The following is a 16,199-nucleotide window of genomic DNA, read 5'->3' as shown; positions in this document are numbered from 1 at the left end:
CTCACTAGCGATCAAGATAATCACCACTATACGATTACTTACAATCACTATAATTAGGAGTAATCACTAGGATTATATATATATATAGATAGTCACTCGTTAGGTAGACTCTAAGAGTTTACTAGTAATAGCAACCTATAATCACAATACTCATACCAAGCATTGCTAATTACTGTAAGAGACAACTCTAGTGTTGTTATAAACCCTTTGGCTTTACCGAATCCCTTAGACGACCTGCCTGCTTGTCCCGCTTAATCTACCTTCGTCTGAACCCTTTTAGAAGAAGTCTGAGTTAGGTTCGTCACAAATAGCGTTAGTGTAATATAGTAGATCTTGGCCTTAGTAGCTTTATATAGGTTAACTGTAACTATAGTGCTAGTGATAATACTAAAGAGCATGGCCTTTATCTTGCTATCGACTCTAATAAAGGCAAATCTAGCCTCTAAGTAGGAGATCTTAGTAGTATTATCCTTATCTATATTATGAAAGGTCTTATAGTTAGCTATAATCATTTGCTCTCCCTAGGACTAACAGCTATTAACAAAGTAGTATATAGCTAGGAGACAAACTATATTATACTTACTAATGCTAATATAGACTATATTAATAATATTACCTAAGACTTAGGCTATAGCACCTATCTTACTATTATAATACTATTTAATAATAGCATTATCATTAGTAATACTTCTATTAGATAGGCTATTAGCTAAAGGGTTTAAAAAGACCCCTATTAAGGTTCTTCCCTTTCTAAAAGCTCCCTTAGTATATTAGTTATAATTATAATTTAAATAATTCTAATAGGTCTACTTAATACCTAATTACTCTATTAACTTAGACCTACTAAGTTTAACTTAGGCCTTAGTATCTCTAACAAATCTAATAGGCCGGTAGGCAAAGTTATCCTTTATAAGGCTATTTCTAGTAATATAGTAAATTATTAAACTAGGCCATCAGGACTTAGCATTTTTAAGGTCTCTAAAGGTCTCCTAAGTTAGGATTCCTCCTAAACTTATACTTCTAATATAGCTCTTATTTCTAATAGTAATAGTAGAATAAGCACCTAATCTAAAAGCTAGAGAAGATACTTAATAAAGCGATTTACAAGTCCTTTTAATATATACTTGTTAAGATTCCATAACTCTAGGTAATCTTCGTCAATTAGGTAGTTATTAAAGTCTTATATATAAGCTAAATACTAGTTAGCCTCCTTAAAGGATACTATTAACTCAAGGATTCGAAGTTCTATTAGAGTAAGCCTCTAAACCTAGCGCTAGTAAGCGTTCCTAATGATAAAGTAGTAGGTCTAATATACCTATTATAGTTTAGGCTTATTTATTAGATCTTAATGGAGTTACTATTACCGTTATATCTAACCATTTAGGCATTTACTTAAGCAGAGGGATATAGTCGCTTATCTAGGTAAATAGTCTCTTATAACATTCGAACGCTTGTAATTAGTAACAAGATCATAGATTCGAACTAGTAGTAGGTACTACTTCCTATAGCTTAGTAACTATAATTAGTATAGCTTAGAAAGGCTATAAAGGTATAATACTATAATGGTATTTACGTTATAGGCGGTACTCCTAGACTAACTATTATAGTCTGTAAAAGTAGGTAATAAAAGCGTTGATTATTCTAAGTGCCAGAGGCACTTAGAGAAGCTGTCTAAATACATGTTAACCCTAGCTCGTCATCCCTGTTGGTAGGTCAGTCAGATTTGACCTATAGACAGTCAAATACTATAACAAGAGTAGTCTAAGTTACAAATTATGACCTAGGTTAGTCTCTGCTGCCAGTGGGTCGGTCGGTCAGATCTGACCCCTGGCAGCCGAGTCCTGTAACACAAGCAGACGGTATCAAGACGGTGGATTGATGAAACAAACTTCCTAGTTAAAGACAGAAGAGCGGGACATTTGAGCGGAAGGGGGATGAAGAGACTGGATAGAGTGAGGGGTGACGTCGAAGGAAGTTGGTGCAGACGGAGGGGAAGGCAACCATGAGCAAAACACTTTTCTCAAACGGTATTGTTGGTTCTCTGCCGGAATAACTTGATGCGAACATAGAAATCTCTTAAGTAGGTAATATTCAGATAGTAGCTCTTTGAGATACGCCAGCAACACCGACCACGCACATATAATTGTACATTTCCACGCCACAACCCTTGCCACAGACAAATCGCTGAGAGCGGAGCAAAGAGCAGTCCTCCTCTGGAAGGCTTGTCGGAAAAGGACTCAGAACTTGGGCCCTTTGAAAGCCCCAAATGCATACCGTCCTTCATAGTCTCTCCGCCACCGTTTCTTTGGACGCTCGATCGACCGTTTGGCGGCTTCGTTATTTTGCCCGGGGTTGATGATACTCCGGACAATGTGTGCGCCTTCGATCTTGATAGGCCTCGGATACGCCTCTAGGAACTGCTTCTTGGTGTAGACTCTTCCATTGGTTTGCAGAAACTGGGTGACCACCTTGTTGAACTCTGGGAAGAGTAGACCAAACTTTTGGGTCAGTAAGCCGGCCTGGGTGTGACAGGACGGAATGGGAGTATGTGTCTGGAAGTAGGCAGGGTAACAGTTTCAGTACCTGAGAGAAGCATCCTTGTATCTGGTTGGAGGGAGAAAACATCGCTGCGCTCGTGAACGAGCGTCAGACCTTGAGTAACCTCGGTCCCTTTGATGTTAACAGCGTCAGTACAGCTGCGGTTGTCGCCTTATAAGTCATGGAACATGCTCCGAGAAATACCTTGCTCAATCTCATAAATGACCGCACCTTCGTCCCTATGCATCCAGTGCTTGGTGAGGACAGCGTGTAGCATGGGGCTGTTCGGCCTCATGATGGCGCCATTTGGGCCTGCGGCACTGGGGTTAGAGGATGTCTAGGTACTCAGTCGCGATAGCAATGAATGAAAATATGAGTTCAGCGTACCCAGATAAGTCCCAGCGTCTACATCTTCAGCTCTCGAGTAGACATAACCTTCGCGGTCCGTTTTGATGTCGAACAGCGCCGACGCGAACTTCCACGGTCGCAGGACAACATCGGGGCCGCCGAAGTTTACACGGAAAAGCTTAGTGGGAAAAGATTGATAGATCCTTGGTAGTCTCGTGGTTACCCTGAAGCTCATTTCCAGATTAGAAAGCAGTGGGTTGCTCTTTGTTTGCTACTAGCACTAGTTATCCCAAGCCAGCGGATTCCTGCAAAATGGCGTCGAGATGAATATGTGGACCCGCGCCTTTCGCCGGGGGCAAATGCAACCACAGTTTGCATGCGTCGTCCCGTACTGTGCGGTCCATGGTGCCTAACTAACTTCAAGGGAGCAGGACTGTGCCACAATGTTTCGTAAAGCAAAACACTACAAAACTCCGTCGTGAATGAGTGCTCATCTGTAGGGCTAGGGCTACCAATGGACGAGACTCTTTCGTTCGAACCACCGACCTGGTCTGGTCGACCAACCGAGTGCTAAGTACAGATTACTGCGTACTATGATTACTATGGTATTGCATACTGCGAGCAGTACAGTAATGTACGGATTACATACTGTACCTTCGTGGATTTGCATGGAACCCCAGCGCTGTTAAGCTTTCCTTGGCGCACCTCATCCGCTGCCAATTACGGAGCACCTTTCCGCGTACGGAATATCGTCTTTCCAGAAGGATAGGTACTGTAGAGAAGTTCCTGGTAATCATCATAATGTGAATGCCGGTAGCTTCCTACACCAGGAGAGTTGTGTCTTGACCTCTAACTAGTTTGGGTGCGCTATTTGGTTAACGCCTCTGGCAAGATTTCGGTTATTCAGCCTTTGGATAAGGGAGATTGCCAAAGCCCTTTACACAGGAAAGCCGCAGTTCCCCGGTGAGTCTGAAATCGCCAAAGCGCTGCTGGACGCCACCGTACGGAATGCACCACTCCGGAACCAATACATACACCACGCTGTATGCTGGCGTGCTGCGTACACACGAAGCGCGGACGAGACGAATACTCTGCAGCAGCAGTACTCCGTACCTGAGGTTGATTGGGGGAGACCCCTGAGCGCCAAGACTGGGGGGCATGCGACGGCTTGCGTCGGCACAAGTGACGTCGTTTACCCCAGATGGGATCCTCCCCAGCCGACCTCCTCCCTCTTCTTCCGGATCTCGAGGGACAATATGCTCCCCAACTTCCTCTTAATTGATGGGAACGGCGACGAGATCTTGACCTCTCCCACCTCACACCTCGGCATCCTCGTCCAACTCAGGCTCGCTACGTTCCGAAGATGAAGGGAATCCGGTTGTCCCGCCCTCACGGGCCCCTCTTGCGCCGTGGAGGAGCTCGGCTCTGTCCCTCTGTGCGGCCGGCACCGCTGCTCGCCCCTCCCTTGGGCGCGCTCGCGGACCACCAGCAACGCCTACAACACCGCCGAGATGCTAGCTCCCTCTCGCAGCGGCTTGACTCGAAGCATGTCATGTTCCCCGGCGCGGTCAAGTCGGCCTTCAGCAACACGATGCGCTTCGAGCAGCCCGCGGACTACCCGGCACTGCCGACGTACCGGGTAGTCGACCAACACGGTGTCGTCGTGGACCCCGACTTCAAGCCCGACCTCAGCGACGAGGAGGTGATCAAGCTGTATCGCGACATGCTGACCGTGTCCATCATGGACGTGATCATGTTCGAAGCGCAGCGCCAGGGCCGGCTGAGCTTCTACATGGTTTCAGCCGGCGAGGAGGCCGTATCGGTGGGGTCTGCCTCGGCGCTGACCAAGGACGATGTCGTGTTCTGCCAGTACCGCGAGCAGGGCGTGTTCAAGCAGCGGGGCTTCGCGCTGGCCGACTTCATGAACCAGCTATTTGCGAACCACAAGGACCCGGGAAAGGGCAGGAACATGCCGGTACATTACGGGAGCCGGGAGTTGAATATTGTCAGTTCACCTTGGTTGCCCTCCGTAACGACCGCAGGCCCATGCTAACCCGTCGCAGCACACCATCTCCTCGCCCCTCGCGACGCAACTCCCGCAGGCTTCTGGGGCGGCGTACGCGCTTAAGATCCAGCGGATGCAGGACCCCAGCACACCGCCGCGGGTGGTAGTGGCGTACTTTGGCGAGGGCGCGGCGAGTGAGGGTGACTTCCACGCAGCCCTCAACATCGCCGCGACGAGGTCCTGCCCGGTTATCTTTATCTGCCGCAACAACGGGTACGCCATCTCGACGCCGACGCTGGAGCAGTATCGCGGCGACGGGATCGCCAGCCGCGGCATCGGCTACGGCATCGAGACGATCCGCGTGGACGGCAACGACTTCTGGGCGGTCCGTGAGGTGACGAAGAAGGCGCGCGAGCTGGCGCTGCAGGACGGTGGCCGACCGGTCCTGATCGAGGCGATGACATACCGAGTCAGCCACCACAGCACGTCGGATGACTCGTTTGCGTACCGCGCCAGGGTGGAGGTGGAGGACTGGAAGCGGCGAGACAACCCGATTGCAAGGCTGCGCAAGTGGATGGAGGCCAAGGGCTGCTGGGATGAGAATAAGGAGAAGGAGGCTCGCGAGAGCATCCGGCGGGATGTGCTCAAGGCCTTCTCCGAGGCTGAGCGCGAGAAGAAGCCGCCACTCAGGACCATGTTTGAGGACGTGTACGAAGAGCTGACGCCGGACCTGAAGCAGCAGATGAAGGAGCTGAAGAGCCAGTTGGAGAGATACCCTGACGAGTATGAGCTTGAGCAATTTCTGGGCGGAAAGGAGAGTTTAGATAAATAAACCAAGCCAGTGAGCTGGCCAATTTCGTCTGATGAAAGCAGTTTCCGAAGATAGTGGTAACCACAGACCTTGGTGACTGCCTTTCTGTGCAACGGTCCGCTCTCGAAAAATAACAACCAGCTGCACGCGAATCATCAAAGTAAAAACAAAATCTGGATCAACAACTACCTTGCCGCCGCATCAACATTCTCGGGAAAACAATCCGCTCACGACAGGATGACGGACGAGGGCCGCATTGTCATCGCCGTGCTTTGTGTGTTGAGCATCACTGCGCTTCTCGGAGTCGTCGGCATTAAATACGTTCGCAGCGTTTCCCGTGCTTTGATAGAGCCAAAGAAAGCTCGAGACGCCGAAGCACATCAATAAAGGTACGTGAAACACCACAGCCAACCCCGGATGATGGGTATGAGCACCGTTTGCGGTGAACCCCCACACAACTAGGCAGCTTGGGCTACCCCGCATTCAGGGCTGCTGTTGAGGACCGCCCGATTGGGTCGAACGAGCCACATGTAACAGGGGGAAACAGCCACAAACCCTCCCGGGCCGACCCGATGATTTTTCGCATCCGAAGTCGAGCGCGCGCGTTGCATCAATAAGCTGATCCCGCGAGCTGCCTTTCCAGATCCGGTCCCGAAGCTGCGCCGGTGCCGTCAATTCGCTCAGCATGGCTGCCCGGACAGCTCTCAGAAGGGCGCTCCGTCCCGTGCGGAACGCCGTCACGCACCCCGCCCAACAAGTACATTTTACACGGCCCTTTTCGACAACCGTTCCCTCCCTTGCCGCGAGTTCCTCCCCGTCCTCGGCAACCCCCGAATATGCGATCCCCGACCCGTCCAGGCCAACACACTTTGGCTTCCAGACGGTAACGGAAGGCGAGAAGAGGGAGCGGGTGGCCGGCGTGTTCACGAGCGTCGCCGAGTCATACGATCGCATGAATGATCTGATGTCCTTTGGTTGGCACCGGGTGTGGAAGTGCGTGTTCCCTCCTCCCCCAATATCGCCGTCACCTCTCAATTCCCCTTAAAGAAGAGAAAAGGAAAAAAAAAAAAAAATTAGCTTATTTCTGACAATGGGCCGCAGAGACCATTTTGTCGCCTCCCTCAACCCGGGCTTCTCCCCCCTCACCAGCGACGGGGACCCCCGCGGGCCGCAACACATCCTCGACGTCGCCGGCGGCACCGGCGACATCGCCTTCCGCATGCTGCACACGGCCCACGTGCTCAACGGCAACCCGTCCGTGCGGGTGACCATGTCGGACATCAACCGGGCCATGCTCACGGTGGGCAAGCAGCGCTCGGCCCAGCTCCCGGCCTCGCAGCGAGCGGCCCTCTCCTTTGTCGAGGCCAACGCCGAGGACCTCAGCCGAACCCGGCCGCTGCACCCGTACCCGTCCCCCTCGGAGCCGACGACGCACGACAGCCAGACGCAGAAGCCCGAGCAGGCCTTCTTCGACCCGGCCACCGCGACCGGCTCCATCCCGGATTCGAGCGTCGACCTCTACACGGTCGCCTTCGGCATCCGCAACTTCAGCAACATCCCCGCCGCCCTGCGCGAGGCCCGCCGCGTGCTCAAGCCCGGCGGCGTCTTCGCCTGTCTCGAGTTCAGCAAGGCCGACAAGCACCCGCTCTTCAACAGCCTGTACAAGGAGTGGTCCTTTCGCGCCATCCCCCTCATCGGCCAGCTCGTCGCCGCCGACCGCGACAGCTACCAGTACCTCGTCGAGAGCATCGAGCGCTTCCCGAGCCAGACCGAGTTCCGCGACATGATCGTCGACGCCGGCTTCGTCGTCGCCGGCGAAGGCTACGAGGACCTCACCGGCGGCGTGGCCGCCATTCATAAGGGCATGAAGCCCCGGGATTGATCTCCTACTTGTCTACCTCAATGGTCCGGCAATTAAAAGAAAAATAAATAACTTGATATCAACAATAATAAACAAAACCAAGCCGGTTCGAAAGAAAGGGGAGGCGGAGAGGAGGGTTGGGCCCGCGGGGGGGGGGGGGGGGGGCGGGGCTGAGAACCTAAAGGGACGAGAAGAATGTACGAGAGGCGCGGTTCTTGTATGTATGTAACATGTACAGTACGATGCTTGAGTGTACCATATCATGATTAGATCTTTGGCATGCCACTCATTCCCCACCGCAAAGACCGCGGTTAATGTTCATCTGTTGGCAGGAATGAAGTACCCAGCGTTTGGTACAGTGCGGCGGCTCTCTGATTCAGGGCATCGATTGTAATTAATAAAATTCAAGGCACCTTAGCTCCTGGCGTGGTATCATTGAACTCGTGGAGAATTGAAAACGCATGCCATAAAAATAAAACCGCACCCATCATATAGGCACATCAGAACCCTCCGGCACCAGCAATGCTAATATTCACTATCCGAACTACCATACCGTCCTAGCAGAAGCAGAAGCTACCGCTACTTCGCTGAAGCTGCCGTTATTTCCTCTGCTCTCGGGATTGTAGCGTAGGCAAGTATGCTGCTGAGTGTACCGGAACGGACGAGGGCAAGGAGCAAGACAACCAACGACCAACGCAACTTTAGAACTCCATCAACCGGTTCCTTCCCCCCAAACGACGCAGGTCCAAGAAAAAAAACCAGAGAGTCACAGAGACCTGTCGCTTCTTTTTCCTCCCGAACCTCCTCCCGCTCCGCCGCCGTTTATTATCTTCGAAGCCATAAAACAAGCAGCGAGCCTCATCCATCTAGGCTCCGCCGCTCCGAATGATAAAAAAAAAAGTGAAACAATAAGATTGACCTGCTAGGAGGCAAGTCGGATATCGTCACACCGAAAAGAAGCTTCTTGTGAGGCTGCGGTGGTCGATGTGAGCAGTTTTCTTGTCGTCCTGGAGTTCGATTTCGGGTCGTCTTCGAGGGAGGCGGGGGGGGGGGGGGGGGGGGGAGGGGTTTATCAGCGACAGGACGGAACCCTATGAGAAAATTTATCCGGACGTTGAGCGACCATGTCGGTACCACTCATCCGTCTTGGGCAGTACTCTGACTGCAGGCTGAGGCCCCTAAGAGTCAGCCGATGGAGCAGAGCCAGCACCCTCGCCCTTCGCGCCGCCACCTCGCGGGCCTCTGCCCCGTCCGCGCTCACCACCGCGGCCTCGGCCACCACGCCCACCGCGGCGTCCAGCACCTTCGCTGTCGCTAGCACCTCCGCCACCAGCGCTGCGGTAGCCACTTTGCGAGTTACCGCCGTCCCTGCCACCACGGCTGCTGCCCCAGTTACCAGCACCGCCGCGTGAGAACTGGCGCGGAGGCGGTGAAAAGATCTTGACGAGCGGCTTCGAGCGATCCTCCTGCCCGGGCGCGCGGTTCTTGACTTCATCCGGGAGTCGCTCCATGGCAGCGTCTCGGTCTTCCGTCGTCTTGAACTGCGCCACCTTGTTGTTTGCGCCCCACCGGTCGATCTTCACGATCTTGGCCTTGTCCTCCTCAGCGAACAGGTCGCGTACTTGCTCATCACTCTGAGCGTTCATGATGAAGAGCCCAATAATATTGTCTGCCGGGGTCTTCGACGCTGGAGCAGGTGCTGTTTCGGACGAAGCGGCAGCGCCGTTAGCAGCGGCCGGGGCCGCCTTCTGTTCCTTGAGTGCCGGGGAAGTAGCCGGCGCGGGCTGGGGGGTTGCAGGCTTGCTCTGGGCCGGAGCAGGTGTCGGAGCCGAGGGTTTAGGCTGCTGGGCGGGAGTGGGGGCTTTCGGTTGAGCTGCAGGGGTGGCTGCTGGCGGCGCAGAAGGACCTGTGGGGGCGGCTGGGCTCGTACCCGCGCCCGAGGGGCCCGGGGCGGGCTGCACATTCGGCTGTTGTTTGGCTCCACGGTGCGAGAAGTTGAATCCCTGAGCCCGCATCTCGGTACCAATTCGACCATCCTGAATCTCCAGGACAAGCCAGCCAAAGGTAGCATCCGCAAGGTTGAAGTTCCACAGGTTCTTGAAGGCGCTTTCGTCGACCTGACCGAGAGCCGCGGCCGATTGGCCGGCAGGCGCTCCGCCAAAGGGGTTTCCGCCGGCTGCGGTCGAGGGCATCTTCTCAACAACGGCCAACGCATTCTTAAGCAAGGTTTGTTGGGCCTCGACCTGGCTGATAGCCGGCTCGACTTCACCCTTGACCGTCTCCCATACGTCATTGAATGACGCCTTGGACGCCGCCAGTTTGCCGCGGTAATGGTCCAGGGTGGGATTGACACTGAACTCGTTGTACGAGCTTCCATACCTAAAGTGGAGGCCGGCCGAGATGGAAAAGTCCGCCTTGAGGGTCACTGAGAGTTGGTTCAAGATGCCCTCGCGAGCCGGGGATGCGTGCGTGATGAAGATGCGGGTTTCGGTGGGATCGTAGACGCGGTTCGCCGTATCGACGAGTTCGCCCATCTGCAACAACGTTGTCCACATTGTTCCCTGGCCACCGGCAATCGTTGTCCGGCCTTCGCCATTGTCGAACAGCTTGTGCATGACCACCGCGCCGCCCAAGCCGAGAAGCCGGAGCTTCACACCGCCAACCTCGAGCAGCATGGACTGCGCCTCATCGATGATGTAGAGATTGGGTACCTTGTACTCCTTTGATCGGAACTTCTCCAGCACCCGCACGTCCTCACAAGCGCCCCATACTGTGTAGACGGGTACGTCCAATTTCAGCTCGCCGCTGAGGAGCTGCGGAAGCTCTGACAGGGGGAGCTCGCTTGCTGGAAACCGCGACTTGACCGAACCCTGAACGCCTTGTGCGATGGCTTTCTTCGTGGTTTCCGAAATCAAGGGGGAATACTGCGCGACATGCTTCAGGGTCCTGTTGCGACGAGAGTCAGCAAGCCTCGCAAGAAATCTTTCGATACCGACCTACTTTTCAGCAATGCGCTCAAGGGATGTCTCATCGTAGAAACCAAAATCGCCGGTGTGAATGATGTAATCGGCGCGGGCCGAGCGGGCGAGTTCGTTAAGGGAGCGGAGGTTGCCTGTGTCGCTCGTGTCAATAAACCGGCGCAGAGTCCGGACTGTCGCAAAGCATGTTCGCACCTCGCACGTCTGCGATGCAGAGAATTCTGATGGGCCCGGTCTGAATGATGCGGCCATGGTTCGGAAGCAGAGGAGTGGCTCCAGGGACCGGAGCGGTCTGATGGGGGGGGGCTGCGCCGTTGGGCATGTAGCCCTGGTTGTAGGGGTTCTGCCGAGGTTGCTGGTGAGGCATTAGCATCGAATGTCCGCGATAACTTGTCCTTGCGTCCGTCGGAAGCTTGTCAGGCACGGTAGCAGCTTCGACCTGAATGGATTCGTCTGGCAAAATCGACGAGGCTGAAAGATACCGAGCCGGGAAGAGGACGGGCGGACACTCCGTGGAGCCGGCAGAGACTGAAGAGGAAAAGAACTCACAGAGGCCATTCCGCCAATCAATTCGTGCACGAGTCGAGTCGATGCGGGCTGGGAGGTTGAAGGGAAAGGAGAGTGTTGTTAATGTTGTTAACAGTTAGACTCGGTAACTGGCGAACGCCGAGAATCGAGGCGCGACCGTTGTTCGCAAGTCACCCGTAGCTAGCACAACCGACGCGGGTATCAAAGGAAAGAAAAGGCCCCCGTGAGGCAACGGTAAATGGCACAAATCGCGCAGATGGCGACTATGGTCGAGGCGGGAGGGACAAAGCGGTGATTATGCTCGCCGAGGATGAAGATTTTCGAAAGTTGCCCAGCGCTACTGCGAATCTGTGAATGGCTGAGAAACTGAAGTGCAACTTGCTGCTGCAGCTGCGAGTGCACGGCAAGGGGAGGTCCCATTAACGTTAGCTTCGCCCCTTTCGGTTTAGCGCGTGATTTTATGACCCCACAACGCAGGCGGGGAGTTAACACAGGCTACCACAGAAACAAGAGAATCAATCGACTTGCAAAGTGGGTTTCCTCGTCGGCGTGATTCAACGGCCTCAACGGCCTCAACAACCTCAAGAGAGCCTACCTCTTCGGCCAAGTTGACAACGAGCTGCCGACACCTGCGAACGGTCATGGAGAACAATACAATCCTAACTACTTCCATAGTTTATCGTGATGTGCTCGAGGGAGTGAACCAACGAGCAGAGATCGAAGAGACAGGAGAGCCGCAAGGGTAATTTTTTTTTTTTTTTTTTTTTTTTGGGGTCCCTCGCTATGAAGCTAAAATCGGGGGGGCTGTGGGCCAGACTTCTTTCGAGTTCAGTTATCGTTGTATTCCGTACATGCCATAGCACAACGCTCGGTGAGAAGGCAAGGGCAAGGTCTCCTTCTACTACCGAAAAGTACACAATAATAACCACATCCCCGTACCAGTCGAATTGCAAACGCCTATACCGATACCCGCTCATTTGCCTGTAAGTAAGGGGGGTACGTAGGTTTGTATATATACCCAGGCAGTACAACGCCTTGCTTATCTGAGGCAACAAACTGTCCAACAGCCTTTCGCCAACCCCAGCAAAAAGGCCCGACTCATTGCCTCCCTTCCTTTGAAACCCATTCCCTCCGCCTAAGTCAACCCATCCATGCCAGGCTATGCTTGGAACAATACAGATACGGAAAAAAAGCAAAAGGGGAATAAGTAGAGAAACTCATGCGTCTCAAGTCCGCTCAATCCAACCCAATCGAGAGATACATGGACAAATGCTCGCTGTGTCAGTGCATAGCTCGATCGTACGTCGTGCCGCACTTGCTGTACTGCTGTTGTTGTGCTATGCCCCAAGGAGTTCTCCTCCTCCCAAGGCGGGAGAAAAAAAGAACTGACTCAAAGAATCAGGGCGTTGGCGATTTTCGGACGGGAGGCGACCTGCCTTTCGCTGCACGGCTGCTCTCGACACCAACCGAGAAACACGAGACGTAGAGTCCGCATGCCGATGGTGGCAGTAACTCTGGTGGCTGCGGTACCTATAAGGGCGATGCCGACGACACCGGCGATGGCAGAGGTTGCGGTCCCAGTATGCTAGCCCAGACACGCATGCGCTTGTACAGAGACCGCCGGCGCCCTGTCGTTCCTCGGTTCTTGCCATTGTCTGCCGAAGGAGAGGTGCCTCGCTTTTGCTTGGGTGCTTTGCTCAGTTTGGCATCCTCACCCACCTCGGACGATTGAGCATCCTCGTCGACTCGCACGCGACGATGGTAGTTCTACCACATATCGCTGTTCTCGTCATCGTTATCTGGTCGTCTGTTGCTGCCCTGTGCATAGTAGTAGCTGTCCTGCTGGCCGCTGCCGCTGCCGCTGGCCTGACGCACATGGCCCCGGCCATGTCCTTGCGCCTGTGCATCGGCATCCCAATCCCCGCCATTTTGCGGATGGTCGCCATGATCATAATCGTAGATTTGTGCATCATCTACGTAATCATGCTGGACTGGAGCGTCGCCGTAGTTGCTGCCAGACTAGGAACACGGTCAGTCGATGTTGGGGTTGGAAGGGTCTCGCAACGAGAACTTACTCGATGGTACTCAAAGTCGAAGCTCCCATCCTGGACAGCCTGCTGCGCCATTTGCTGCTCCATCCGCAACTGCGCCTCCTCGGCTTCGCGACGTTTCCTTTCCTCTTCCTGCCTCTTTTGTTGCGGCGAAGTGGGAATTTGAAGCTGCGGGTGCATGGCCTGAACCTTTGCAAGGTACGAGTACATGAAGTTGCTGAGGAGCACCTGGCTGTGCAATGGCCTGCGCGGGTTGGCGAGCTTGATGTGAGCCATCCGATAGATCGCCCTCTCCTCAATGATAGGGAACCGTGTCCAGGGGTAGTCGATATCTGGTCGAAGCGGTCGCGGCGGCGGGTCAGGTGTCAACGGACGGTGCTCTTTCTTCTTGTGACTCGACTCCTTGTCCCGATTCTTCTTCGAAACTCCAAACAAGCCGCCGAAAAAGCCTTCCTTCTCTTTCTTACCCTCGCTCGCCTTCCGGTTTGTCTCTTTCTTCCGTTCCTCCTGTGGTATACCTTCGAGACTATCCCGGTCCAAGCGGAGACTCTCGCGGCCCTTGGCAACGTTGTCGATTGAACTCTGAAGAACATCCATTCGAGCGTGATCATGGGTCTTGTCGCCAGACCTGGCTTTTGCCTTTCGAGCTTGCTCCTCCCGTTCCCTTTCCCGCTCACGCTCGCGCTCTTTCTCCTTCTCCTTCTCCCGCTTTTTCTTCTCCTTGTCCTCGCTCTTGAACCACTTCCAACTCGAAGTAGACTTGTGAGAAGCGATGCTTTCGTTGTCGTCCTTTTCCTTACTCTTCTTGTCAAACTTCTTCTCGATGCTGTCGAACGTGGGGATGAAGGTCAAACTGCTCGTGGTGGTGTTGCTGCTTCCAGGCAATGCTTGGGGCTGGTTGATCTCAGCCAAGGGGTTCTGGGCAGACGAGCCCTGCTCTTTTACGCTGTTCGACCTTGCAGCAGATACCGATACAGAGGACTTGGTAAGGGCAGGGCGTTTGGTCGAGCGCGTTGGGGAGTCCACAGGAGACTGTTCAGGATGGCTCTGCAACGAGGCTTTCTGTGGAGGAGAAAACTTCTCGGGAGGCGGCTGCGTTGGCTGCGAACTCTCGTCTGCGGGCGGCGTTTCGACAATTTGCGGCACAGGAACAGCGGGCGAATGCACTGCCGACGTTGAAGAGGAGCGGACAGGAAGCGCCTGGGTTTTTGGTGGTGAGGTGGTTGTAGCGGGGCTCGCATCCTCACCTATGGCCGGCTCATCCGCTACCGCTGTAGGTGATGAAATAGATGCAGGGGCTTCCCTCGAAAAGTTTTGCTGCCTGCGCACGGTCCGGGTCGGGCGCGAGTAATTCTCAGTGATGGGCTCGGACTGGACTCTCGTAAGGGGCTTTCCTATGGACGGATCAAGTGCCGGGACCGGGGGTGGTTCCTCCTTGGTCTCATTCCCGGACTGCCTCGCCGCGAGACGTTTCGAAAACGGCGCGCGATCGCCGTAGCGCTGACTTCCCCCTTTTCTGTAAGTTGTTTTGGTGGACCGCCGGAGACCCATGCCGGGAGCCATGGGCAGAATCGGGCTGTCAGTCTCGCCGTTTTCCTGCCTCGTATCTTGCGCCAACTTCTGCACGACCTTGGTGGGGTCGCTGACTAGCTCGGACAGGCTGAGCTCGGCAGCGTGCTCATGTAAGGACCGTTGACGGCCAAGCCCTTCCGTTCCGTCATTGTTCCCTTCTCCGCTGTCGCTATTCGTGTTCACCTGTCGAGAGAGCATGGACTTCTTCCGTCTCAAGCTGCCCGAGTTATTTCCCTGCAACCCGTCGGCAGACAGGAGCGACTCGCCCGACCTCCGCTTTAACGTCTGCACTCGCTTCTCAAGGAAGTTTTTGAAAGCCGTCGGTTCGAGCTCGGGGTGGACCCTCGCCGGAACCCAGAGCAACCGGGACGGATCCGCCTCGTCGTCATCGCCTTTCGGTGCTATCGATGGCATTTCCACCAACGACACGCCAGAAAACTGAAGAAGGTCCGGGTCCGTAGTGTTTCCGACATCCATCGACATGCGGCGTAGCGCCTGCAGATTGCTAAGTTCCTGCGCAATGTCGTCCGCATTGTCCATGCCGTTCAGCGGATACTGCGAGGCCTCGGCATTCTGAACGTCCCGCAAGGACGGATTTGGCGACAACTGCGGTAGAGGAGACTTGGGGCGGTCGCTCGAGCTGCCCCGGTCGGTAGACAACGGAGCGGGAAGTGTCTGCGCCTTCCTGAGACCGCCGCCATTCAGACCGTTGGCATCCGTGGGGGAAAGATGAGTGGTAGCGCTCGTCTGGTCAGATGTGGCGCGCATCAGCCGCAACCGGTCGCCAACCGGCTGGTCCGGCTCCAGAGCCTTGTCCAAGTGCTCACCGCCGTACTTGGCCGCTATAAAACTGAGCGGCCGGTTGTCCTCGGCACCCGAGTCCTCATCGTCGCCGTACATTGTCCCTATCGTCTCGGTGACGTGGTGGCTAGGGTCGGATATCGAGAGTTGGCTGGCGTGACCGCGTCGGCTCGCAAAACTGTCATCCACATCTCGGAGTCGAGTTGAGGTCTGGGGAAGAGAGAGAGAAGAGGTTAGTCAACCATCGCACAACAGCTCCTGGTCCACCGGGACCCATAAATCTGATCCATGTAAAACGAGCCGCCGTTCCGCAGTCGTGGGCTCCATATCGAAGCGCATGTGCAACGGGACCTAATGCCGAACGTATCATCCCAGCAACAACAGCAAGGCAAGGCAATACCAAGAGGAATCGGGACGCACCATCATCGGGAATCGCGTTCTTGGTGCCTCGGAGAGGCTACAACCGAGGATGAGCGCCCTGGGGTGCTTCGACGGCAGGAGGTAGAAAACGGAAGCAGTTTGGTGTATTTATTATCATCGGCAGGAAAGAAGAACACGGTAGGAGATAGAAAAATCCAGTGCTCTGTCGTACTGGCGGCGAATGAGAGAGATGCGTGCCCTAACGGTGCTGGGGGGCTCGGCGGTGAATGTGCCAGTCACGGTGGGGGGGGAGGGGGGGAGCGCGAGGGGACCGACGATGCGCAAG

The 16,199-nt window shown here is 54.4% G+C and overlaps 5 protein-coding genes across 5 annotated transcripts; 2 read left to right on the top strand and 3 right to left on the bottom strand.

Annotated features, from left to right (window-relative positions):
- Window positions 1–2,003: 2,003 nt before the first annotated feature.
- MYCTH_2306286 (uncharacterized protein) lies at window positions 2,004–3,179 on the bottom strand. Its single transcript, XM_003663949.1, has 4 exons — window positions 2,926–3,179; window positions 2,743–2,850; window positions 2,584–2,670; window positions 2,004–2,479 (listed from the first exon to the last, which is right to left on the bottom strand). The coding sequence occupies exons 1-4, from the start codon at window positions 3,119–3,121 to the stop codon at window positions 2,238–2,240; spliced, it is 633 nt and encodes a 210-aa protein (XP_003663997.1). The 5' UTR covers window positions 3,122–3,179; the 3' UTR covers window positions 2,004–2,237.
- Window positions 3,180–4,249: 1,070 nt separating this feature from the next.
- Window positions 4,250–5,723, top strand: MYCTH_95158 (dehydrogenase-like protein; the record flags this gene model as incomplete). Its single annotated transcript, XM_003663948.1, has 2 exons — window positions 4,250–4,891; window positions 4,950–5,723. The coding sequence occupies 2 exons, from the start codon at window positions 4,250–4,252 to the stop codon at window positions 5,721–5,723; spliced, it is 1,416 nt and encodes a 471-aa protein (XP_003663996.1).
- Window positions 5,724–6,282: 559 nt separating this feature from the next.
- MYCTH_2306283 (uncharacterized protein) lies at window positions 6,283–7,715 on the top strand. Its single transcript, XM_003663947.1, has 2 exons — window positions 6,283–6,695; window positions 6,804–7,715. Exons 1-2 carry the CDS (start codon window positions 6,388–6,390, stop codon window positions 7,582–7,584), a joined length of 1,089 nt encoding a protein of 362 aa, XP_003663995.1. The 5' UTR covers window positions 6,283–6,387; the 3' UTR covers window positions 7,585–7,715.
- Window positions 7,716–8,618: 903 nt separating this feature from the next.
- Window positions 8,619–11,432, bottom strand: MYCTH_2306279 (uncharacterized protein). Its single transcript, XM_003663946.1, has 4 exons — window positions 11,091–11,432; window positions 10,737–10,896; window positions 10,564–10,675; window positions 8,619–10,509 (listed from the first exon to the last, which is right to left on the bottom strand). Exons 1-4 carry the CDS (start codon window positions 11,097–11,099, stop codon window positions 8,742–8,744), a joined length of 2,049 nt encoding a protein of 682 aa, XP_003663994.1. The 5' UTR covers window positions 11,100–11,432; the 3' UTR covers window positions 8,619–8,741.
- A 1,263-nt stretch (window positions 11,433–12,695) lies between these two features.
- Window positions 12,696–16,149, bottom strand: MYCTH_2306276 (uncharacterized protein). Its single transcript, XM_003663945.1, has 3 exons — window positions 15,914–16,149; window positions 13,145–15,703; window positions 12,696–13,088 (listed from the first exon to the last, which is right to left on the bottom strand). The coding sequence occupies exons 2-3, from the start codon at window positions 15,590–15,592 to the stop codon at window positions 12,837–12,839; spliced, it is 2,700 nt and encodes an 899-aa protein (XP_003663993.1). The 5' UTR covers window positions 15,593–15,703; window positions 15,914–16,149; the 3' UTR covers window positions 12,696–12,836.
- Window positions 16,150–16,199: the final 50 nt, after the last annotated feature.

Source organism: Thermothelomyces thermophilus, chromosome 4, assembly GCF_000226095.1.
Source record: "Thermothelomyces thermophilus ATCC 42464 chromosome 4, complete sequence".
Taxonomy (NCBI): domain Eukaryota; kingdom Fungi; phylum Ascomycota; class Sordariomycetes; order Sordariales; family Chaetomiaceae; genus Thermothelomyces; species Thermothelomyces thermophilus.
The sequence above is the reverse complement of the archived record's forward strand: the minus strand, read 5'-3'. Positions and strand labels throughout refer to the sequence as shown.